General features: G+C 43.6%; 1 protein-coding gene across 3 annotated transcripts in view; it reads left to right on the top strand.

Moving 5' to 3' along the window:
* The first annotated feature begins 559 nt into the window (after positions 1 to 559).
* LOC108608994 (uncharacterized) overlaps positions 560 to 26,805 on the top strand; it is a 30,589-nt gene continuing 4,343 nt past the window's right edge. Inside the window, exons 1-8 of one of the 3 annotated variants that reach the window (XM_018000659.2) lie at positions 560 to 1,572; positions 1,753 to 2,436; positions 22,033 to 22,161; positions 22,285 to 22,556; positions 24,452 to 24,668; positions 25,767 to 25,916; positions 26,037 to 26,180; positions 26,442 to 26,747. In XM_018000659.2, the coding sequence (XP_017856148.1) occupies positions 2,253 to 2,436; positions 22,033 to 22,161; positions 22,285 to 22,556; positions 24,452 to 24,668; positions 25,767 to 25,916; positions 26,037 to 26,180; positions 26,442 to 26,747 (1,402 nt within the window). In that variant the 5' untranslated portion in view covers positions 560 to 1,572; positions 1,753 to 2,252. Of the gene's footprint in view, positions 1,573 to 1,752; positions 2,437 to 7,286; positions 13,234 to 15,530; positions 16,195 to 22,032; positions 22,162 to 22,284; positions 22,557 to 24,451; positions 24,669 to 25,766; positions 25,917 to 26,036; positions 26,181 to 26,441; positions 26,748 to 26,805 lie in introns of those variants that run through there. The other 2 variants (XM_018000660.2, XM_089465414.1) reach the window with 2 other exon arrangements.

Genomic DNA, 26,805 nt, shown 5'->3' with positions numbered 1-26,805 from the left:
ATAAATGGGGATGCGTGTAATGTTCATCCAACTAATTGGCTTATTGTTCAAAAATTAATACTTTCATTAGACAAAGCTCATTTAATCCCTTTTAATCTAAGTGCATAGCATACATATATACATAGGCCTCATTTAAATTTCGTATATGCCCTATTTAGTTAAAATTTAAGAAATTTTAATCTCATATTTGGCTAGTTCTGTTTATCAAAGACGAGCATTGCCAATTTGATGTTGTCATTGTTCATTGACGACTGCTGCGTGTGTCCCAACTGGCCGTGGAGTCGAGATGGAAAGCTCTTGCAGCCTGCTGTGCTCTCACTGGGCATTGCTAGTTGTACTGCTCGCACGCACGGGCAGCTGGGCGAGTACTGTTAGAGCAGTGCGACTAGAGCGCGAGCGCTGCACGGGCGAAAGCTTTGGCAGTCTGTTCGCAATGCTCTTAAATTTGTTGAAGTGCCTCAGCATCTCGCAATCTCTGCACGAGCATTCGGAAAGCATCCTTATCTTGGCTCGTGTATCGTGCATCGTTCAAGTACTTGGCTCGTTTCTATGCCAAGTGCTTGGTTTCAGTCCTGCCTCGTTTCGCACCACAGTCAGAGCAAATCTCAGTCTTTCGGACGCAAGCGACCAAAAGACCCCGCCGATCCTGGCGGTTCCCAAGTTTTACGTGTTCCCAACGCAGCCAGTGGAACGTTTCCGTTGCCGTGAAAGTGAATTGAATAAGTGCAAGTACAATTTTGGAAAAGATTTTTGGAATTGAAATGGAATAAATCAATCAATCATCAAATTCTTAAATTGAAAGAAAATATCAAACAAAAGGTCAAAGAGAAAGTGAAAGTGAGCCTACTAAAAATTAAATGCGAAAAGTCCAAGCAAAACTCAAACTACAGGAATTAAGAAAATACTACAAGTTTGAGAAAGTTAAAGCAATCTTGTCGTGACTCAACTTATTTTGTTGGCCGCAATGAAGCTTGTGTGCGAAATGGTTTTGTTTTTCTACCAATTCGCAAATATGTGGATGAAATTGTGAAAATTGTTTGGCCATAATTTTCCGCAAATTGCGATTGAAGGGGTCGATGGCAAATCAGTGAGAGCCAAATTTGAATCGCAGCTAGCTCCCCTTGTTGGCGACTCAGCGAATTAATGTCCTCGGGCGAGTGAAATGTGTTGTTAACGGAACCCAGCCAAAAGGGTCCTCGGGGCTCCATTACAAATAGATTCAGCCAAGCAAACAACAGCAAAGGCTACTTAAGTGATAAATAATCATAAATACAAGTGTATAAATATTCATTTGTTTGTGTCTGTGCTCGATAGAAAACAGATTTCGAACAATTCTGAGAAAGTTCCCTAAGCCAAATGACGAAACTCGAAATTGTGCAAAATCTTAATAGTGATACTACGGCCTGGCCAAAAATAAATGCAAAGCCAAATTGTCATGAAATTGGACAAGAGAAACGAGCTTAGCTGTGACTTTGATTGAATACGTCCAGGCCTCGACTGCCTCGAGATATTAGCTTACATTGACGGGCAAATCACAGCTCACATTGGATTACATAAATAAACTAAGCAATGGTAAGCTCTTGAATAAAAAAATATATACCAAATTATTATGATAAATTGACAAAAGATTTGCCCCAAATTTTAGTTCATATCAAAACTTTTCTCAATCCAAAAAATAACTATATAAAGGAAAGTTAAATTTGAGAAAATAATGACGTTAAAGCATTTTATGTTTGTTTTTATTTTTTTCAGATTTAGACTGCAATGAGAGTCACAGCCAACGCAACGTCTATAATTGACCCAAGGAGTATTGAAATAAATATAAGCCGAGTGAAGGAAAATAACAAAGGGACACTGGTCTATTTATGCAATATTTACTTAACAATTTGAAGGCGGCCAGGCAGAAGGAGGAATCTAGCAGCTCTGGCACATTCAGTCAATTGAACTGGTGCCTTTAGTCGGGTCTATTACCATAGGCTCTGATGCAGCTGTTGGCTAAAAGCGTGAATCGAAGCGGAAAGAAGTCTATTTAAGCATCGGACAGAGCAAGGGCCCCACAGCCCCAAAACGTCGCGGCTCCACTCTAATTGCAGATGAGCGGCGACGGCTGTTGTCGGCTGTCGAATTGCGCAAACGAATTGTGCGTGGGACTTGCAAAGAGCATCTAACTTAATAGGGAAATCCTTTGTCTAACTAAGGGCGTCGCATTCCTAACTGCTCCTAGCCACGCCCCAAACGGCGAGGTCGGCGAGATGGCGATAGAGATAGAAATGGAGATGGAGACGGAGATCGATACGGAGACGGAGATGAAGATGGAGCCACGACCCAGTCAGACCCGTACTCGGTCTCGCTGCGGATGCCTGCGCCTAGGACTCGCACTACTGTCCTTGATATTGACGCAGTCCTTTGACTATGTTCTGTGCGGCGAGAAATTGGGTAAGTGGCTTTATCGTTTTTCTTATTTACAGCTCGGCTCACATCAGTGCGTTCTCGAAGCGAGGATGCCAAAATGAAATCAAAAACAGGAACAAAGCCTGTGCAGCCTCCTTCAGTGTGTCCTTTGTTTCACAATCGCGCTTATGTCTCTTATCTGTTATTTATTTGAGTTGTTATTTGACATTTTTCTGTGCCGTTGATTTGCTTGAGTCCTGTGCGGCGAGTTCATTAAGGCCCGTCTCAGCTTTCTATTTATATTCACTCGCTTAAGTCGATGAAAAATGTGAAAACTTTACACTCTAAAATACCCATCATTGCGCCCACGCCCCTTTTTTTGGTGCTTCTCTTGGAGCATTGTTTACCACACAGATAGTACGCTCATCTGAACAATCTGCCAGCATCGGGACTTTATATTTTAATTGCATTCCAAGTGAACGCATTTAAGCGGTTTGTGTTTCTTCTTATTACTCTTAACGGCGCTCAGATTGCACTCTATCATTTAGTTGACTATGTATTAGCTGTCTAGGCGATACCCTGTAAAACGATCTAAGGCAGGGATATGATTTTTTTTTTTTATACACATATTTTTTTTTATTTTTTTATTTATATGAATTTACTTTAAAGGACAATATAGTTTATTTCGCATAAAAGAAAATATTTATGTACAAATATTTATAATTTAACTGACATTATTTTAATAATTTGTACAAATATTAGACAGTTAAAAATATTTTTTTAAAATTTATTGCATTGCTAATATCTATGATTAAATTCTCACTAGTTTTTGGACAAGCTTGCTTTTGTTGAGGACGTCTTTATTAGGTTTTCTGAGACAGGTCAGATCCTGCCGTGTATCAGGTTTTGTCCTGTCTTTGTTTCTGTTCAATGCAATGTTATGTGCATATATTAGTTTTCATTTAAACAAATTCATAAAAAGGATGTATATGTTGTTGTAAATGTGTAGTTTTATGGCCAATGTTCATTTAGAAATGAAATATAAAATGTTTTATGCTAGCGAAATCCTGCTTACAAGAGAACTGCTAGGCAAGCAATGCTCCACTTACTGGCTCTACGCATTATTTGCTTTTTTTTCTCTTTTCTGTTTTTCTGATTTTTAATATAACAAAACCGAGCAGTTTTATGTGAAGCGCCATAAAAGGGGACTCCCATGGGAAGGGCGCTGCTCGAAGTTCGGACTTATGTAGCATCACATGTCATCGGGGAGAAAGTTCGGGTCTTTTCCGCTAACATGCCAACAACTTGATGCGATAATCAATTGGAGAAGTTGCCTTGATGTTTTTTCCGTTTTCCGTCCCCCGTTTCCCCGTTTGCCTGTTTAGTCGCCACATTTCACCTCACTGCTCGCTGATTGTCATCTGTCGCTGTTGTGCCTGCCTGGAGATTGATGGCATCCAAAGCGTTTTCTGACACGTACGTGCAGCGTGTGCTGTGGCCTCCCTTTGTTTCTGTTAATGGCAGTAGGCACTGTACCGCTCCCCGGAACAAAAGAAAAGTCATATGCTCGCCTAGAGCAACAGGCACAGGACCTCTTGCCAAATAATCGCAATATGCAAATGTCAGAAATTACTCGTGGCTACGGACGCTGTGGCATCTGTTTATAAGTCTGTGAATTTGTTTAACGGAATTTGATTTTTTACTTCAACGAAGCTGTCAAGGAAACCTCAAATAATCCATGGAGGGGTAGGGGAACGAGGCGGCAGTTGCGTGAGTTCAATATGTATGCCAAGCACATTTCGAGCAATGTGACTGCATTTCAAGGCAGTAGGAGAAAATTGAACTGCTGACATAATCAGCAATCGACCAACCTGCTCAATATTTATTGTAATGAATTAATCTTGCTTATGAATCAAATTATTCATTTACTTATTTGTATACTTTGCGACATTTCATACAAATGACAATTATATAAGTTGATAAGGATACGGAATTTCGTTTTTATCAACAATTATTACTCCTGTGCAGTCGAATTATTATCGACAACGATTTGATATTATTGCTAGGGCTCGCAGCATTAATTTAAATACAATTATGTGACTCTCTCACTCTCTGTCACTCTATCTCATTCTCTCTCTGTGTCTGTGTATGCAAATATGATGTGTGGGTGTATGTGCGTGTAATAAGTACTAACACTTAAGTTAATGCGTGTGTGCGCTCTAATGGCAGCTTGGCTGGGTCAAATTTAATATAAAATAATGAACGTGACACTCGCAATTGCTGGAATAAATGCGATTTTGATTGCTGCTTGTGGTGGCATTTACGCAAGATAAGCCCCGTGGCATCGACACGGTAGCAATTGCACACGCACACGCACACGCACAGACTCACACTCACACACTCACACTGTCGCGCATGCAAAACAAAGTGCGTACATTTGAATGAGCATGCAAAGAGAGAATCGCATGAATCCTGCGTATAAATATGCTTGTCCATGACACACCTATATGTGTGTGTATATGTATGTATGTATGTAAGCATGTGTGTGCGTGTGTGTGCTAGTGTATTTATGCGCGGTCGGGGATCCGTTTGGCAATGCGAAAAGAAGTTTTTGTCAAGCGTCAGTGCGGCACTTGTTTCTAAAGGACAAATGTCCGTATTAAAAAGTTATGAGCGGCAATATTCGCGGCAGTAAAAAAAAGAGACAACAGACAGAGAAAGAGAGAGAGAGAGAGAGAGAGAGAGGGAGAAAGATACGCAGGCAGACAGACTCTGAGTGAGTCAAATTATTAAGGATATGCCGCTGATGTCAAGCCAAAAATGTGGAGAAGTGCGGCTCCAAGTGTATGTGGGCGTTGCTGTGGATGGGCGCGTGTGTGGGAATTCGCATGCAGTACGCACTAACCAAAAAGGCAAATGAAATTCGAGTTCGGTCTGTCGAGAGCCTTTGAGGCATTTCCCATTTGTGCCCAATTCCCTGAAAGTTGTGGTTAATGCAAGTCAAGTTGTAGCTAAGCGACCGAAATTGTGGTTTTTAAAGTTGTTTATTTCCGAAATTAGTTATTTTTTGAAATCGATCAGAAATTGCTTCTAACCGCATAGGAAACTAGGAAAACTCAACTAAATTAATGCTGCGTATGACAAGGCAATAATTAAGAAACTCCTCAGAATAATACGATGACAAATACTACTTTTAGTTTGTGCTCAGCTTTAGTTGGGCTACTTTCAATTAAATTAAATTAAAGAGCATTAATATTCGATTAGCAAGTTGATGACAAAGTAAAGTTGGTTACTGTGACTAAGTGAGCTACGTATAATAGTAGGGGAAGATCTCTAGTGGGTTGATTGAATCTCTAGAGCTCCAACTGATGGAAAAACGATAGGCGGTTTATTATAAGAGTCTATCAGGGAAGACATTGACTTAATTAAAAGAAAAAATGTTATGCATTATTTTCAGTTAGCGACTTAGAGTCAAAGCAGTAAAGGGAGCCGTTTCTCAAAAATCTCTCAAGTTTCAGCGAACTCCATTGCAGGTTACGATTGTAGCAATCTGCTGTCAGCTGCGTGTGGGCCTATTCCCGGAATATGTGGCATATGCCAGCATGCAAAGCTCCTGGCAGAGCGTCCATCAATGTCGCTTGTTCCTTTTTGTTGCCTTGGAAGTCACGTTAATTATCCAAGTTCAAAAGCAGGCGCAACATAAAGTTGATTTCTTTGTGATGTTGCTGTTCCTGTTCGGCTGTTGCTTTTGTTCTTGTTGCTGTTGATGCTTTTCACGCTAATGAAAAATTTGAAAATTTATTTGGCACACCCAAACGTGCTCCGCATGTCGAGCTACCGACGTTGCCTGCGGCTGTGTCACGTGGCCCAGCGCCCAGCTAAGTGGCCTTTGTATGCGACCGTACTTCATTAAGTATATATCGCTGTGATGTGATAATTAGGCATGCACTCGACGGTGCTGGGCACAAAACATTTTAAGCGTTCCTCAAACAGCTGGCATGCCAGTACATTGCCAGTGATTTCCATGGCGGATCATCTGTTTGAATGCGCTGAGAGAATTTGGCCCAAACGGCTTTTGATTCCTCGCTCGCTGTCAAAGCATCGCTGTTCCCTAATCGCATAGCACGACGCCGCTATGCCATAATTAGGCTGACATCCGATGCTGCTGCCGCTGCTGCTGCCAGCCAAGGGCGCAATCAATGGTGATTCGTGCAATTTGCAATGGCAGTCGGTAGCTGCAATATGAATGCCTAATTCGCGTGGAATCTTCAATGCGCATAATGCATTATTGTTATTATTGAGCACACATACATATATGCAAATGCGGTGGCTTACGAGACGCTCGGGTGGATTTGTATCTATCTGTCGTAGCTAGCCCCACGCACTGCTCTAAGCCCCCACACCTGTTGCACTTCTGAGACAGCGATTAGAACCAATGGGTCTGACGTTAATGCTCCACTAGAAAATCTATTTTTAAGCACATTTCAGTGCGCGTTTCCCCCTCTGGCGTTGACTCGCTGTCAACGGCCTCTCCAAATGTATATTTGGATACGTTTTGTTGCTGTTCTTTCTAGCCGCAACACGCTTCTTAATTTTATTGTCATTTCCATGCAACATTAAAATATTAGTTTCAAATGGAAGGCGACCTATGTTATTGTAAAAATAAACAAATGCCGCTCTGGCTGCAATTACAGCGCGTTCTGACAGTCGCTTTGCCATGAATCATGCGGGGGCGACGCAGCTGATCCCGAGACTGGAGTCGCCTGGGCAAATGTTCGGTTTGTTTTTCTATATGTATTAAATATTAAATTCATATGTTTTTGGGCATATTCGATTCGCTGGGAAATTCACAGAGTTTTCAATTAATTTACCTTATCTGTCGTGTTTGTCTCCTGGATTCGTTGCATCTGTCAACCGGCCTTCGGCGTGTGTGAAAAGTTTCTTGGCTCGCACTGTCGCTGACTTGGTGAGTCCTGTTTGACATATCCTGTCGCCGTCATTGACGCACACACAAACTTTCGCTACATGCATAAAAAACTAGAGCTTTGCCTGCTGGCACTTACATTCCGGTTAAACGAGCAGTCAACGCACGGAAGCCTCCAAACAGGACACTGCACAGCAAAAGTTTTTTTGTTTTTTCCCCATTTATCACAACATCAGCAATGTGTGTGAGTGAGTGTTTGTTCCACTGCTAATCGCATTGATACCTACACACATGTATAGCGGAGTGTAAGTGTGAGTGTGAGTGTTGGTGGCTCCAGGCATCCGGCTTGCAGTAGCTCTGTCTCGCATTCTAATGGTCACGAGACACGACACACGAGACTAAGCCAGGGGGTGGGGGAAGCGGCGGATCAAAATGAGCTGCAAGCGGAATTTTAAGCAGCCATTGGCAAGCAGCCGACTGGATTATGATGGCTCTTCGCCAAATTTTATTTACTAGCCTGCAGAGCAGCAACACTCTCTGCACATAAGGCGAGTTATGTGTGTGTGTGTGTATGTCTTCGTTGGTGTGAAATCGATGATACCTCTTGGTACTCTCGACTTAGTAGGAAAACCGCGCCCAAAGCAGGAATTTCAATTTGACGCTCATTAGCGGCAATCAGGCACCAAGGCTTGCGCACAATGCGGGCGCCTACTCTTCCGTCAGGTAAATTCAACTGGTGCAAGTATGCGTGGGTGTGCGAGTACGCCCACACCTCATGCCCCAGCCCACGCTCTTCACGCCCCTTCCCACGCTCACACCAACACCACCCGCTCCACAAGCATGTAAACATTTCGCGCGCGGAGAAAGAAGCAATTTTCCGCCTCGCTGCAATAATAACTTCTCGAGCTCAGGAGTTGTCGAAGAGCCAAAAACAGTCTGGATGGATGCCTCACTTCATGGGCGTTATCCCCGAGGCGGTCTGGCCTAACAGTTCGTATGTAGGTAAATAAGTCACTGAGTAACTGCAACAATAAATCTTTACCATAATTCCCCCCTCCCAACGGTGTTCCGCAAATAGGTTAAGTTTCGACATTTTCAGAGTTTAAAGCAGATTGCTTTACTTGCGGTGAAAATATAAAGAATTAAGAATATTTTATAAACCACTTTTTAAAATTTTGGGTCCTGAAAAGCAACTGCTTCCTTAAGTTTTGGAACAATTATACACTGCTTGAAAATAACCTGAAATCCACTTTAGTGCAAGTATAAGAGTTTACAACTTCCATTGGTTGTGAAAGAAACTAATGACGAGATATGTTAGGGCTTTAGATTATATAACATTAATTTATAACTCTTATAACAACTGTGAAACGTATAACAAAACTCAACAATACATATGTCTTAATGAGCTAATCTTCGATTTGACACAGTATAACAGCATACAGTAGAGCACTTAGCAAAGGCTATCTATTATTTGTTCTACGTAGCAAAGTTTCGTATTATGTTAGCACGGAAATCAACCTCTATAAACACTATGAAACACATTTTTCAATCCCTTTTATAATGTATTCCAGTTCGCTGGTAGAGCACTTAGCTATCACTGTATAACACTACAGTCAATGTCATACTTGTACTATTTTAGCATGTCCTCCAACCCCTACTGACACCATAGCACACATATGCCACTGCGTTATATGAAGTATAACAATTGCCACGTAGAACACTTAGCGAGGGCACATAACTTATTCTATTTACATTTATGTTATATGTTATATATATTTTTGATGAGTTATATGTTATATAAATTTAAGTTGTTATCTAAGTGCTGTAAAATGTAACAAAATAAAAAATACATACTCTTCCCACTATTGTATATAAGCTTGAACAAGCGTATAACTTATGTTATTCAGTGCTACAACCAATTCGTAGAGCGCACTCCACACTTAACGACAGCTACTCCACACGAGCATTAATAGCTCTGTTATTCTTGGGACAAGCAGTAGATTATGTTAATGTGGTTTTGGATGTGGAGTGGATTGTATGACTGGTCATACGAATTATTTGTAACTTATTCAGCACTAAAAATAGTTTTATTATTTCTAGGCGCTCTCTTTTAGCACTGCATAATTTGCCCTATTCGATACATTCTCTCTATTGATATATTGCAAAATTGAGGATATTTCTATTAGTATGTAAATTTCTAGCTGCTGTTGAAATACACGGAGGAAGAGCAATTTTCGGCCTTAATTAGATGCGACCTGCGGCTAAGCGAGCAACAAGGGCCGATGATGTGGTTGCCTGGATTGCGCTGTTATGAGAGGCAGCGAGCATTTCGAGTGGCAGCCGTTGGCTGTGCATCATTCAGATAATCAGAATTAGACAGCCAACTCACTGGCATACACCTGCAAGGGCTCAAATATGCGTGGCAGTCGCTGCCTGCCAGATACGAGAACTCCGTCGCATTTGCGGCGGACCGCAGCGCATTCCAAAGCGATTTCAGCTGTAGCCGATTTCAGCTGCCCGCCCATGGTGAATGGCGAAGGGCGAATGGCGAATGGCGCATTTCGCATGGCGCTTCTCGGTCAACTGTCAGCCTCTGCCACTCGAATGTTAATGTGCGAGGCCCCACACATAGTCCTCTCGGGCAGCACGTGTTGAAAATTAACAATATTTTCAAGCCAGACAGCCTGCCATGGCATGCCTTAGGTCGATGCTGAATTCTAATGTATTCCGCAGAGTTAGAAACTTCCAATATTAAGCATTTTGCCTCCAGAATCTGGGTTATATATTATTAGATCTTGTAGCAGATATGTTCTTCTTCTTGTACGTAAGGATTCTACGTGCTCAGTTCAGTTGAGTTCAGTTGAATCGGCGAGGACGCAGATTAGGGAGTCTAGACAGTACTTTAGAGTCCCATTCGAATTTTAGTTGAAATTGATAACAGGATACATTAGAAATAGGCAGAGATATAGAGAGAAAGAAAACGAAACTTACAGAGAGATAGGGAGTTAAGGGCAAAGACTGTGAATGCGAGTGCAGAGAGAGAGAGAGAGGGTTGGGGAAAGGGATAAAGAGAGAGAAGAAGAGAGAGAGAGAGAGAGAGAGAGATCCCTTTCTCGCGAAATAATGAGATAGATAAACAAAGAAGGAGAGAGAGAGAGTCAGTAGAACAGCAAGAGAATTGTAGAGAGAGAGAGAGAGAGAGGTAGAAAGAAGGAGAATGAATAAGAAAGCGAAAGCAAAAGAGAAAACTAAAAAAATTGAGGACAATAAATTAGAAAGAAAATTAAGAAAAATAAAAAAGAAAATGAGGATAACAGAAAAGAGAAAAATTTCAAATTGAAAGAGAAGCAGAGCGAAAAAAGTTGCGGAAAATGAAATTGAATTCCTGAGAATCTAGAAGGTGAGCAAAACTCAAATTCTCATGCAAAGGGAACAAATCCATCTGGCTGCATCTACTTATAGACTATTTGAACAAGTCATTATTTTTGCACTGAAAGGGAGTTTGCAATCAAAGGCTATATGGCTGCCACTACTCAACTATTGTGGACCGTGGCAGATGAGACTTATGGCAATCTATTTTGCTGCTCTTCAAAAGTGACTTTTCTAATATATTGAGCATCTTAAAACATCAAATTTCACAGCATTCTTCCGGGAGAGGTTGCTTTATTCCTGCAACGACAGTACCAACAAAAGTTGTGTTAATGTTGTCGCTGCTACGACTCCTGCTTCTGCTACGACTCCTGCTTCTGCTGCTGCTGCTGTTGGCTCTGCATTTATCTAGGGGACGCGAAATGGGGAAATGTCAAAGGAGCTGGCAGCACAGAGAGCACGAACAAAGGACGTAGTATATGGCGGTCTGCTGCGTTGCATGGCGAGCGATCCATCAAAACAAAATATTATAAAATGTGCACGCTTTATTCAACTGCATTTTCATTTTCCTTTTCATTTTCATTTCCCTTTCACATTTTCATTTGAAGCGCAGCCAAAGTGAAGAAACAAAACGCACTCTGTGACTGTTGCCGCTCTTTAAATATCTCTGCAACTAACTATATTTACTCAATGCTAAATATATTTTTATGCATAATTTAATATTTGATATTTGAGCAGCAAACGTGAATATTTCATTGGTATGCAGAGCCACAAAGGCAAACAGAAAGTGTAACATTGTTAATTTGGCCAATGTTTGTTGACCCAATAAATTAGTCAGGTGTTTGGCTATATGTGGACACACATACATACACACACACACTCTCTTATGCCCATTTATATATGCACTAAAAACAACAAATAGTATGAACCAAACACCTATTTGTTTGCAGTTATTTGCTCTGCTGCAGTTGCACTTGCAGTTGCCTTTGGCCTGCAGCTGATTAAGCAAATCTCTTTTATTGCCAAATAAAAGATTTGTCTAACATTGGCTAAATGGCAAAACAAACTTGCACTTCATATTAGTATTTAAATGTGCAAGCCTGAAAAAGCAGAGCAGATGAAAAGCGCAGGGAGGAAAGATTGGCAAATAAGAGAAGGTGTTTAGGTCATGATGCATACCGAAAAATAAATAAGCTATTTTAACTATAGTTATCATATCATGGAAAAGATTTGTGCAGTAAATAAAAAATATTCAAAATATTCTCGCAATATTATATAGATGATAATATACGTGTCAATTATTTGTATCACGAGAGGGAGAGATAGAGAGACAAATTGAACAATGTTACATTTATTTTTTTTTTTATTAAATTTAATGCTTATTCACAGTGGAAACCCTCTTTTATGCTAAGGTTTTAAGCCTCATCTCATCAATGCCTCATACACAGCATAATACTGTTAAAGCCTTTTAAGTCTGTATGAGTGCACTTACACATACATACATGTATGCTTTATATTTGGGTGGATATAGATATATATCCATTGGCAAACGGTGCCTTCACCTTCGCATGATAAAAGCGCCAGCAACAAGTCGTTGCGTCTCGCCTTGACGTGTCCTTGTTCAATCAAAAGCTGCACGCACACGGCATGCACAGATACATTCGCACATACACACACATTATATACATATCATACACATATGTGTGTGTATGTGTGTGTGTGCCTGTGTGCCTCTGGTGCAAGTGATAAAAACGATTCCGCAGCGAATTATGAGCCCAATCTGAGCGGCAGGCATAATCACCTAGCCGCACGCACAACCATAACACAGCCGTAGCCTAACCCACACACATCCACCCACTGATGCTCACACATACATGGGCGCAAAACGATTTAGAGAGAAGCCGCCTGGCAGTTGGCCACTAATTTACCTACGATAGGCTAAATCAATGTGTTAAGTTGACTGTAAACGTTACATTCGATTAAATGCGGCGCTCGCAGACCAAAAACTCTTGGCGGCGCGGCTCTTGGCAAACACACTAGCTGTGTTTGTGTGTGTGTGTGTGCGAGTGTGAGTAAGGGCACACTGACCCAGATATGGTAGTTCGTCAGTCGCACTCACCATGACCATCGTCAGAGTCTAGTGCCCCAGACTCTCTTCGAATGCTGTGCAAGTTGTCTTCGGCAACGCGACCTGCCTCAAAGAGAGTTTTTCCCTCTGGCCGTCGTTCGGCTCCTGTCGCTGTCGGCAACGAAGCTGCACGTCGGGCTTCGGGGATTCTGCATGGCGAGGCCGATGTGGCCACGTCGCCGATGCCGATGCCGTTGTCAGTTCTTCGCCGACAGCCAAACTCAACGGACGTGTTTCGCGCGTGAATTGTGCAATTGCGACTGGGCCAGAGCTGCCTTATTCCGTGCTTGTCTTCAGCTACGTCTCGTCGTTACGTCGCCCGCAGTAATAGGGGCAGGCGGTTGGCGGTAGGCGGTGGGCGTGGCGTGCGCATCCTCGTGGCAAAAGTTAAAATTTGCACGTGCTTTTAACGTGGCCAAATGTGAGCTATTCCTTTGAGTGCGCGTGTGTTTCGCATTTTTGCGGCCAGCTGAAAAAAATTTAAATGAGCATTAAAATAGAAAAAAAAAATAATAAGAAAAAATATATTTAAAAAAATGCTTAAAACTCAACGAGGCGGAGCAGCTAAAATGCACACAGGGAGCTCCAGCCAGCCAGCAACCACCAACCAGCACCACCAACCAGGAGCAGGCAGCAGGCGCCACCCACACTTAGCTCAAATATGCGAGATTAACCAAAAATTGCCAGCTTCCGCACTTGGCCATGATTAGCAAGCGTTAAGCCGGCGCGCCTAGGTCCCAGTCTGGTTAGCGATTCGACTCCCACGTGACATGTCCCAGTCTCTCTCCCTCTCACTCTCACTCTCATTCTGTGTGTGTGTGTGTGTGTTAGTTTTGCGTCGTTTACGTCGCTTTATTTCAATTTTGTCGCCCGTTTTGGCTGAAATAAAGCCATTTCAACGACCACACGGACGCGCCACTGGGCCCCGGACCACAATCCCGCCACGGCCTCATTTCCTATTGTGCTAAATGACAGTGGAAAAATGGTGGCACAGATACGTGTACATGTGTAATGCGACTGTGCCCGTGTGCAGTTTAGACAGACGCCCACGCCCACACGCACACACACACACCCACACACACACACACACACGTGCATACACTCTCTGGCATGCACAGCAACTTTGAAGTGGAGCAGAAAAACTTTGGCTTTGGCTCGCATCATTAATCAAACGTCGAGTGCGCAGCTAGCTCCAACTGCTGCCCCCATGTGCCCCAGCGACTGCTACATTCGTCTTGGCTACTGTCTAAATATGATAATTGAATCACTGAATACTTAACGAATGCCAAAAACAGTTGCTGCCCATCGACTCATCCATTGCCAGTCAAGGACTCTGATTTGGACCCGGGCAATAAACCTGCCAACACTTTGTCAGACGCCACAGCTGCAGACGAGTCCGAGCCATAATTGCTACGGCCTGCCGGCAAAGCTGTCATACCGTCAACTAAATGTCCTTTACTAATGAGTGTATATGACATGTGTGTGTGTGTGTCTGTGTGTGTGTTGTTATTAGAAACCCTTTTAGGATTGTTCAAAATTGATGAAGTTTACAATTTGCTGTGTCCTTGTGATACAGTTGCTAAATGAAAAGCAAGCGACACTTGACAAAATTTGTTTATCAACTTGGCTTGACTAAGAGCGAGTGTGTCTGTGTGTGAGTCCGTAAGTGTTAGTCTGTGTGTGTATGACTATTTTAATTGCAGCTACTTGGCAGAAGGCGTTAGGGGCTGAAGCAGCTGCGAGCACTTGCCAACCACTTGACACACATGACAGACATTTATTAAGCACTGCATTAGGAGCATCCAAATGAAATTAAGCCAAATTCAAATTTGGATTCAAATTTAAATACTGCGATCAAGTCAGCGAATTGTGATGGCCCTGAACAAATGTTATCTCTGCTGTTCGCATCTATGTATGTGAAGCTATTTTAATTAAAGCTCCGCTGCAGCACAATTGCCAGCAATTGAAGGAAGGCGGACGTGCGGCTTGATGGATGCACCACAAATGATATGCCAGATGGACGGACACAGGACACGTGGAGAGCAATCGGATTACTCTGGCCAAGGGGCCTTTTGTAATTGCAGAGCGCGCGGATAACTGTTTTTAAGCGCTCCGTTAATGTCACTGCGATTGGCATATGGTTGCCGGCTGCTTGTCTCTGTCACTGGCTGCTCGCGGGGGTGGGGGTGGTGCTTGTGCAAGCAATCAATGTGGCTTTTGTTTCACGGAAGTGGCCCCCTGGCAAATTGTGAGCCCCAAAGAAACCGAATGAAAATTTAATGTGAAAAATGTGCAGTTAACGCCGCCAGCAGCCGCGTGACAATTGACGATTCGATTTTTTGCATTGTTGACACAGATTTGCATATGTATAAACGACACACACACACACACACACACACAACCACATACACATACGCAGACATTAACAGTTTCACTGTCACTTTTTGAAATGCAGCTTTGTATTGCGTGGGCGTGGTCATATCTTGTTGTCGTTGGAGAAAATGGCAACAACAACGTATTCCCCTGCAGGATCGTTGCCACTGGTAGTGGTTTTTCGGGTGGTTGAGTGGTTCAGCTCATTCAATTTGATTACACACATGGCAATCGAACGCGGTGGCTGGGCTCTGTGTGCATTTTATTGATCTACATTCGCGGGCTGCGAGCGCTTCACGCTCTGAATTGATAATAAATGCGAAATCGTTTTTTGTGGCCCAACAGCAGCAGCAGCAGCAGCATCGGCAGTAGCTGAAAAATTGTGAAATTCGCGCACTTCCTGCAACGCAAGCAACAAATGTGAAAACAAAGTGCCAACAAATCAGACGAAAGGACGCATCCAAACGAAAACCCTCAGCAGTGAAGAAGAAGCAGAGCAGCAAACAGGATAAAGCCGACGGCAAGGCAAATCGAATTCAAATGTCCCCCTAGTGCAAAACGGTGAAAGAAATAAAAATACAAGAAAAAGAAGAGAAGAAAAGAGAAGAGAAGAGAAGAGAAGAAAAAAGAAAAATAACTAACAGAAAATCAATAAAACAAATTTTGTGCAACTGCCGATTGGCACAAGCGCTGGGAAAAGTCCATGCAAAGTTCGATACGTGCAGCGCTCCACTATCAGCAGCAGTGCGACAGTTCGTGTGTGTGCAGCCTGGCCAAGGGGCAGGAGCGTGTGTAATGCCGGAAGTGGATGCCGGTTAACGCCAGTCGCATAGCAGCCAAAGCCAAGCCAAGCCCAGCCAAGCCCAGCCAGCCGGCGGCACCTGGAGCCCAGGCTCAGCTCGCAGGATAATGGATTATACGCAGGCCAAGTGTTTAATGCTATCCTTTCTGTGCGCCCTGAGTGCGGCCAGCGCCGAAGGCGAAATCATATTTCGCATCGATCCCCTGGGTAAGCGACATCTGGCCAGAGCCAGAAGTTCCACTCAAATCAAATCATATGTTAATTAAACATCCTTATGCGATTTGCCCACTTATCATTGATACAACAAGTAAATTGGATGAGGATAACGTGAGCGAAGTGCTGAATTAGAACAGCAAATAGCATTTCATTACACGCCCACATCCACACACATACACACAAATATATCTATGCTGTTAAGTATGTTAATAAAATTTCACAAATGCGAACCAGCTCTGGGGATAAGGAAAACATGTCGCCATTTGCTGTCCTGCTTAGTGCTCGCTCCTCCTGCACGCCACAAATATAACTGTCGTTTCCCTAAGGTCCTTAAATCTATTCATTTACATACTGCGCAAGCACATGCCAGCTGAATGTAAATTCTCGCTAGCGCGTGTATACTGTACGTAGAGTATATCCTCTAGATTTCGGCTGTCTTGCATATTTGCGGACTTAAAAGTGCCGGCTCTACGAAGGTAATTCTATGTTCGTCCTGGCGCCCGGCTTTATCTAATGTGCATACGAATGCTTCGTATGAGCAAATATTTCATTGCTCATCAGATAAAGCAAAACTCTCAGCGCGAGCTCATCAAATTTATGCTCTCAATTACGCAAAGTAATGTCTGTCCCGGGAAATTTTGGAAACCCCCCTCCTTCGCCCACGCACAGATCCACGGCACATCACTTGTCGCTGTGTCGAAAAAAAAAAGAAAAGGAAAAATGTTTTTTATATAAATTTACTTTATAACTTGACGCACAGCGTCCACAAAGCACGCGTTCTGTTCATTCCGTGAGTGCAATCTGTTGTATTCGGGGTTGTCAGGAATGTCTACAGTGAGTTAAATACGTACTACACACATTCATATATTTATATATATTTATGTATGTATGCATAAATGTATATGTATATGTATGTGTATGTGTATGTCCAGCTGCACATGGCCCGGCTTTCAGCCGCTCAGCCATCCATATATGACAAAACAGGTTCATAAATTCTGTTTTTGTTTCCGGCGAGCTGCAGAGCTTAAAGATGGATAAGCGGCGGACGGATGGAGATGTGCAAACTTTTCACAAAGTATTAAAAAAGCTCGTAAAATGTCATAAACTTTTGTTTCCTCAGGATTAGACCGGGGTCCACTACAAAACCAAACCCAAACCCCAAACCCCAAACCAAAACCAATGTTGAAAACAATGCCAGCGTCAGCGAAAAAGAGAAAATAAGATGTCTACATTTTACAATTTACTTTACTCTCTTTCACTTTTGTCTGCTTTCTTCATTACGTCTGTTCTGCTTGTGCTGCTGCACACATTTTTAATGAACAACTTATTTCCGCTGATCTGTGAATTAACTAGCATCAGACTAGGACCTGATGTAATTCCACAGTCAACATTTGCACTGGGGAACGGAAAGTGAAAATCATTTCATTATTATTAGGATTTGGGGATCATATTTAGGCTATTTAAGAATGAATACTCTTCCGGATGGATTTTGTTATTGGGCTCATTTAGGCTCTGATGGCCCGAAACTGCTGCGCAATCGACATTATTTGGCCCCTCCAAATATGAATGAGCAATATTAAATTTCATTTAATTAGATTTATTTGTTCAGCACACAGAACTGACTGGGCGCCAGCCATACCAGATACATATCAAGTTTTATTGGTTCGGGACCGCAGGAGAAGAATGTCGCCATCCCAACGCTGCCCCCGGGCTTTGTTCGACAGCGGCGGCAGTGGGACATTCCCATTTATTAAGCAAGTCAAATGGGACAATAAAATATAGAAGTTACAAGCTCAGACGCTCTCGCAGCGAGCGGGGCGAACTCGACACAGTCCCAAAGAAGGAAATCAACACGAGTTTTGCATGAGCATCAGAAGGAGACAAACAGGACAAGGGCAGCGTCAAAGCCAGCTACTGCGATGCCCGGACAGATGAGCCCGAGCCCGAGTCGAGGCCGTGCCCGAGTCAGAGCAAGAGCCAGAGCCAGAGCCAGAGCTAGATCTGGAACCCTGGTGGAAGCTGATGTTTCCAAGTACATGGGAATAAATCAAAACAAATCAATTTCTTCTGCCCCATTGACTCGACAATTCCCGATGACAGTTGCTTGCTTTTTCTCTTCTTCTTCCTCTTTTTTTTTTTTTTTTTTTTTTTTTGCTCTGCATCGAATCCCATCGGCTTCGAGACCATTCAATCGCGCTTTGGCTGTCCCAAAGCAGCGACTTGGCTGTTGACACTGCTAGTCCAGGGTGAATGGATTTCTGCAGCTTACAGCAAATAGACGAGACAACTAAAGTGGAGCTAACAGAATGCCTGATGCCTGATGTCAGATGCCAGATGCTGATGCCTGTTGGCTGACGTCGCACAAGTAGCAGCTCCACGGATATTTGGAAATTGTCGAATGTAAAATGAATTGTGCAAGGCGCTGCACATGGAGTCGATAAGGTCCTCGTGTGAGCAAACATATATCTCATCTCAGGCCAGGCTGGATCACTAAATTTGAGCAGAAATGTGCAGCAGAATCAATCATTGCATAGTAAATATGCTTTGAGAATTACTGAGCAATCATTTGTTCCACTAGCGCAGAAGGCGAAATGTTTTTAAAGGAGCAAATTTTCAATTCAACAGCACAACTCAATAAATATGAGAAAACGTTCGAGTCAATCAGCTGAATATACTATAAAATAGTATTTACTGAATAAAATTCACTCGAATACGTATAAATATGTATATGTATGTATATAAGCCACTATAAATCAAAGTGAACTCTCTCATTTTTACTCGAATATATGTGTGTGTATATAATTCTCTATAAATCACAGTAGTATTTTTTTCTTACAGTTTCTATTTTTAAATTTTTTATAACACTTTTGGGGACAAGGGTGAAGTGTATCCTCAGTATAAAAAACAGTTTGGGCCTAGCATCATTAGTCACAAGAGACCTAAACTATTTACTCTTATTTCTTCCATTTTTCGCTTGATGTCGTATGTAGGCCAACCGGTTGACGACCCAGTTGGCTCTGTCAATAATACATTAGTCGATGAGGCACATTTAAAACCAAGCCTAGATTATTTTCTAGCCCTCATAATGGCTTGAAAAAATGTCAAAGACAATGCCTGAACTACTTGCTCCTGCTGGCTGGTGGCTGCATTTGCTTTAAGAATACTGCATAATACATTTGATTCGATGTGCTGACATAATCTCATACATATATAAAACACGTATGTATATAAATATTCAATCTTTATCTTCTTTGACGCAAGCAGGATTGTACTGCTGAGCCGCACTGAGAGGGTTCCCCATATATACAATACATTTACATATATACATACATATATATTTAAATTATTCATATGTTTGTAAAACGTTGCGGTTCACATGTGGAAAACAGGCGCACAGCCACACACATGCGTTGCACACTCGCACACACATGTCTACTCCACCCAGTTGAGAAAGTAATGTTCTTGAGGCTTGGAGCACACATTTCATGGCCGACAGTTTTCCGTCACTTCACTCCGTCCGGGAGGCTCGTAAAACGTCGGACGGGCTTTAAGCGCAGCAGCTACCGGCATCTGTCTGGAGCGCTTTCAATTTCGAATCAAATAAAAAGTTTCCCCAAAAAATGCGCCATCATCCTGCAACTACTGGTCTGCAAATGGAGACCAGAGTATACAATATACATTATATATAGAATATATAAACATATATATACATATGTATTGAATGACTGTTCCGGGGGCGTACCGCAAGGTCAAAAGGACTCTCACTTTTTTTTATTTTTATTATTGTATTTTCAATTTGAGCAACCCGCTGAAAATACTTTCACTTTAAAAGGTAAAGTTTTCAACACTGCTGGTCATGGTTTTACGAAGTCGGGCTGGATTTTATGGCCGAGCGCAAAAGGAAGCTTTTTCATTCTGCTTAATTTTTTTTTTCTTTTTGGATTCGCTCCATGCCAAAGTGATTCGATTGCCGAAGTCAAATGGCACCAATAAAAACTTCAGAGACTTTCGCTTCCGACCGGCAACGGCCAACACATTGAGCCAAGGACTAGCGGAACCGTTTGAAAGTTCCCCCTAGACCAGAACACCAGCTGTAAAGCCATAACAATTAAATTAATGTACCGCCAGCTGGCACAAGTGTACAATATCAGAGATATGAACAGCAAGTGCTGCGGGCGATGCCAATGGCAATGCGCATGTGAATAATCTAAAAATTATTAAATTTTGTGCACATGGCAAAGATTAGACGAGCTAAACCGAGAAGAGCTCTCTGTTCCACTAAACGGCATTATCTAACTGGCCCACTAATGTGGCCCACTTGCATCCGTGCGATAGGCGATGGGGCGGTCAAGCTGTGGACACGAAATTTATTGTCACGGGGCGGTGCCCTGCCATTTGGCGATTTGGTCAAGGGCCAGCCAGCGTATTTATTACATATATATATATATATATATGTAGACACCATATACTCTATCTAGAAATAATTACAAGCTGCGGTACGCTCGGCTCATGTTGCCAGAAGCGAGAACGCGCCATTTAAATATAATTTATGGCTCGCAGTATAAATCAGTCGGCAGTCGGCAGTGGACAGTCGACAGTGGGCTGTTGGTAGTAGTTGGTTGGTCGGCAATTCGCATTGGACTGCAATATCCTCAATCTCAGAGTCTTGCTCGCATCCCCACTTCCTCGTGCTGGCCGTCACGCCCACGCTATGGGCAGTCATCAAAAACAAAACCAATTCGCACGCGCGGCGCCCAAACTCATTAGAGGCGAAATGCCCCAGCGAGCAATGAACGGTAACGGCTAAATTATATTTCATGTCCGAGACCCAACTAGACAACGCCCCGGTTAACCATATATTTATATATGTATATATATGTACGTGTATATATATATACCGATTTATACATACTAAAGTTTTGGTATTTAAATTGCTCAGCTGATAAATTGTCGATTTCATTTAGGTAGTTGAAACATTATGGCAAATTGTCGGAAATTGATTTATTGCAGCAATTTAATTGAAAGCTAAGCGCCAATTACATGACCTACATCAAGTTGCTTTATATTAGATACATGTACATATACAATGATGTATGTGCAGCAGTTTACTGACCACACATATATACTTGTTTTAGCTCATCTAAAATGAGGTTGTTGCTTTAGGCAAGAGTATAAACAACCGAAGCGAAGCGAGCAAAATATTTACCAAGAATTTCGTATAATTTGGCATGCAGCTCCCTTGAGGAAGCAGTGGAACTCTAGAGCGCTAAAAATGTGCACTTGCCGCCTGCTTGAAGTGCGGAAACACATTTTAACGCCAAGCTCTAGCCACGCCTAGAACATTGCTTCAGCTACTTGAAGGCTCCTGGCTCCTGGCTCCTGGCTCCTGTCTCCTGCTTGAGCTGTTTTCCTTTGCAGGCGTCAGGACACCAGGACCGAGTGCTGTTAGCTCAGGTGTTTGTTCGCAGCATGGACTCTAGTTAGCTGCAACTCGTGAAAAATGCTGAGCTCCGCTGTCTGTTTTAATTTAGTCTGCTATTTAATATGTATAGAGCCCTGCGGTCGCGCTCTTTGTGGAATTTCATAATAAATTGCATTCTGCGATCAGTTTAAAGCGAGTTGACTTCATTTAATTGAATATCTTTATCAGTGCTGGCAGTGTAGTGCGATATATGTATAATAGATTAATTAAATTTTAATTAATTATAGGCGCAATCAATTATTTTCATGCTATTTTTCATCTCCTGCTTTTCATGTGTCCCGCTTAATGGCAATGGAAACTCCGCTGTTTAACAACCGCCCGCTCCGCACGCCACGTATCGCCAACAGCTCTTTTATCGGCCACACTGCGCACATATCAGAAGGCGGCCTGTGATACGGATCAGGTGGTAATTGCGTGCCCGCGCGGCACCAGCATTTCAATTGAATTTGCCCAGTACAACAAGTTCGTGGCGAAAGGTAAGTGTTGCGCTTGCTCTCTGTCTGCCTGCCTCGGGGGCCTCTCTCTGGTGGGCCATCCCCGGGTCATTTATTCTTAACACGTCTGCCATTTCGTGCTTTATTCAACCTCCCCTTGTTCAGATGGCTACAGCATTGAGGAGCTGTGCCCCGTCACCGGCACCGTGAAGCCCGAAATACGTGGCAAGGCCAAGCACTTGCTGCGTGGCTCCATCTTCGGATCCACCACACAAAAGGTGCCCGCGAATCGCTACGTAAGCAACGGCTACGCCATTGCCATGGAAGCTCCAAGTAGCACTAGCGGACCGAATGGACCGATTACCGAGTCATCGGCGGACGATGCTCAAAAGAGCGAAAGCTCTTCCGAGAACTGCATGTGGCCAAATGCTCTTCAGGTAAGTGCCGACAAAGCCAGAGACACACCTTAGCGAGAGAAGTCAATTCCGAACAGGGCAACAATTTAAGAGCTTCAATGGAAAGTTTCACTTGTCTATAAAAAAACGGAGAATGGTTTCTTAAGTGAGCTAAATTGTAAGCACTTGAATCTAAAATATATGAAAAAAGTATAAGTGCAATTGAGATAGAATTACAAAGAATATCATCGAGCTGAGAGTGCTTGAGTCGTTCTGAAGACGGAATTCATCGCCATGTCGAAATTCATTTAGCTAACGTTGAACAGTTAACTGAATGCCGTTTTAAATTCCACTTGCTTTCTTCTTTTTAAGCAGAAAAAGGATAAGGAAATTCGTTTGTCCACATTCCGAATTACGCTTCCAATTCATTAAGCAATTCAGTTGGCTTCTCCAATAATTGAAGGCATCCTTTGAACCCAAAATGAATTTAAATTTCAAGCAAACTCAACAACATAGAAAACAATACGAGACAGACAGTTGGATTCATTTCATTTCATTTCATTTGATTCCGTTTTTAATGTTCTTCTGTTACATCTGACAGTGGGAGCTACAAAATGAGTAGCAGACGAACCGCTGAGAAACGCTACGAAAAACATTGACGAAGGCCAAAAGTTGCCTTTGTGTCAGGCAAAGTCAATGCGCTGTCTGGCCTGTCGGCCAGCCCGCTGTGCTGGCCAAGATGCCTTCACGTCCCATGGGGCATCATTAGGCTGGGCCGGGTCGACCCAGCAAGCCCAAAACTTTCTGCTCAGCAGCAGCAGCCGCAGCAGCAGCGCCAACATGGCGCTAAAAATGGCTACCACAGCAAATAATTTCTCGCATCGTTTTTGTCTCCATTTTCCAGCCATTGTTCAAAGAGCTGTTTTTGTTGTTCATCGCTCGCTGTTTTAGTATCTCTCCCTCGCTCACTCTCTGTCGCATCCGGTCCTCAGGGTGTTGTCACTGTCGCTGTCGTTGTTATTAAATTTTGTGACGACTCGCCCAGCGACTGAGGCTGCCAAGCAAATCTAAACCTGCTGTCAGTCTGCCGTTGTAGGGCCCATCTATTCGCCTCTCCATCCGTCTGTCTGCCTGTCCGTCTGTCCGTCTGTCCGCCTGTCCACCCATGCTCATCATCCTCTCGGCGCTGTCAACACAAGATAGTGAAAAATAACTTGAAAATAAACAGTTTACATTCACGCTACGGATTACCAGGCACCAGTTGTGCGCTATACGCAGCTAGACGTGGCCATTTTTTGTGCTGGCCTGACACTGGACGTGCCTGTCAGCTGGCTGAAACGCTAAATAGAACGATGAAAAAATTGCTAATAGTCAGGAGACAATGCAGCTGTTGATTGAATAGATGCCATGCAGATGATGGACAACAACTTGTTTGCACATAATGGTCATAACAAATGGATCAACCATGTTTCGCTATCTTCAATCCAGCGTGGTATCAAACATCATAAAAGTCCATAAAGTGCCTGGGCTATTCATTAAAAGTAGAGCAGTAATGGGAAGGGAACTTTACATACATTGCATCAGCTGATTGCACTTTTCCATCGATGGCACCGCCCCTTATCGACTTCTATCTTAAAATCATAATATATTTAGAGAGCGAAAAAGTCAAACACAAGTGGAAACACTTCAATTACATATTTAATGCAAATATTTTATTTCAATTTGTAAAAGTTTACAATTTCCGGCCAATTCCTGGACTCGTTCACTTTTCAGCTCTTTCTGTTTGCACGCCAGTGCGACAAGTACGACAAGTAAAAAAAAAAGAGGAGAGCAAAATAAACGAATGAAAAATAAATAACGAAGGAAATAAAATTGGAAAACTAAATTGCAACTGATTTTTCGTTCTGTTCTCACCCACCTTTGTTCTCCGCTTACAGTATTCGCTGCTGCAGACGGTTGTGGAAGCCTGCCAGAAGAAGAAGCACTGCAAGTTCCACGGCTCCCCGCAGTTCTACGGACTGGGCGCCAGCGGAGTGGGCGACTCGTCCGGCACCAGCAGCTATCACAGCAGCACGGCCAGCTCGAATGCAATCAGCAGCGACCCCTGCCCCAAGCGCCGGAAAATCGTCGAGATCGCCTACAAATGTCGCCCATGTAAGTCAGTCAGCAGCTGCAGCGCAAGTTTTGTTTAATTTGGTTGAATTTATTGGGCGTACAATGGCACACGTAAAATGGCTAACAAATTCCGCACAGTCCAACAGTCCAACAGTCCAGCAGTCCCACAGTCCGTCCCACTGTACAGCATAACAACAGGCCAAACTGAGCTGAACAATCTCGACTGCCGGAATCGACACATAAACGTCCAGCCGAATGAGTTGAACGAGAGTTGGCTGCATCCGGACTTTGGCTTTTCGATTGGACTGGGACTGGGCCCAGCCATGTGTGTATGTGTGTGTGTGTGTGTAGTAAAAAGTCCTCGTCCTAGGGCATGACCCGAAAGCACACAGTGCCGATGTTTTGCCAAACAAATACTATTACAGGCAAAGGCACGGACACGGACACGGACACGGATATGGACACGAACAAGGACACGAACACGGAGGCGAGGCATGGGGCACTACCATCCAGACAGCCATTTTACGGAGTTGTTGTGCGTTCCAAAAATTCAGTCAGGTGGAATGGAGCGATGGCACACGGGCGGGCATTGACTAGCACTAAACAGCAGTTGGCGGGCTTTGGCGTCCCAGGGCGTGTCCAGCAACCGCGGGGCAAGGAAGCGTATCGAACCGGTAGGAACGCTGCCAACGGAGGCATTGCCTTGTGGCAGTACCAGTCCAATCGCATTTGCACGTGCTTTGTATAACTTGAAAAACATCGACGGTACAAAATTAAGTTTCCGCGCCGTACTTGGCGCATGGCCCCCAGCTCGAATGGGGACTGGGACTGGGGAGCTTCAAGTTTCGGCAAATGCTGTGTCCCATTATCGAATATGCACATACATATATACATTTGGAATTCAGCATTGTTGGCGGTGCCGTAATGAGGCGCCCAGCATGAACTGTCTGACTGAACTGTCGGAGCTCGTGACTTCCAATTACAAAGATCCGAGTCATTGATTATCTCAATCATTGGATATACAATTCCCGGGGAAACGCAGTTCCTTAGAAAGGAATTAGCTTTTCTGATTAAATAAAATTACACACTATACTTCATAAATATAGAGGAGTCTGTTGCCTTCGTTTCGTTTTGCAGATGAATTCCGCAGCAAGGTTGCCTGCCACAACGATGTCGCACAATTGGAATGCAACCCGTACTCGCGCATCGCCGTCTACAGCGCCAGCTTTGGACGTACTGAGTACGAGAGCATTCAGTGTCCACAGCCGCAAGGGGTCCGTGAGGAGAGTGAGTATTGGGGAGATGGTGGCCTGGCAGTGCTTGAGCTGTGGATTGCATCAATCAAGACAGCCTGATCCGTGGCTTGCCCGCGCTCTAACTACTTTTTCTATCTCTGGCCTTTAATAGCATGCCTCGCCTCATTCGCCACGGAGACTGTGATGCAAATTTGCCATGGCCGAAGGCGGTGCAATCTGGCCGCGGATGCGAATACCTTTGGGACTCCGTGCCAGCCAAACTCGCGAATGTATCTGAAGGTTGTTTACACATGCGGTAAGTAGGTCGTGGGCAAAATCAAGGGGCGTTTGCCTCTGCCACTCAGAATGATTTAGGGCGCGCCTTTGTTAGCGCATCTCATCGCATTGCATCGCATCGCGTAGCGTAGAGTCGCCTTCCATCACATCGCATCCCATCGTACCGCGCGTCGTGGCACAAGATTGATGCCCGGTGCTTGGCGTCCGACCCTCCGTTACCGGTGACTTGGCCGCATGATTTATGTTGCTCGTTTGGTTGTTCTATGTCTTTGTTCCCTAGTGCCGAAGCAAGTGTTAAAGGAGAGCAACGAGTCTGAGGTGGAGGCTGACGAAACGGAGGACTTCGAGGGCGACATCAACGACCTGTACGACGATGAGCTCATCTACAAGGAGTCAGAGGCTATACCCAAACTATACAGCAATACCACCAAAACATCACGAGGCAACGCAACTGGCGGCGCGGGACGCGCTGCCAACTCCAATCCAGAGGGCATTCACACCGCAACCAACGGCTCGCTGGACGCTGATGCGGATGGAAGTGGCGTCAATCCGGTGATGACACACAGTGCCGACTTAAGTCTAGAGGGTAAGTCTCTTCCGACTTGACCCGAATGTCACATTGCGTTACACTGGGCAGTAATAGA

This window comes from Drosophila arizonae, chromosome 2 (genome assembly GCF_054131065.1).
Source record: "Drosophila arizonae isolate 15081-1271.41 chromosome 2, UAZ_ARI_1.0, whole genome shotgun sequence".
NCBI lineage: Eukaryota > Metazoa > Arthropoda > Insecta > Diptera > Drosophilidae > Drosophila > Drosophila arizonae.
The sequence above is the reverse complement of the archived record's forward strand: the minus strand, read 5'-3'. Positions and strand labels throughout refer to the sequence as shown.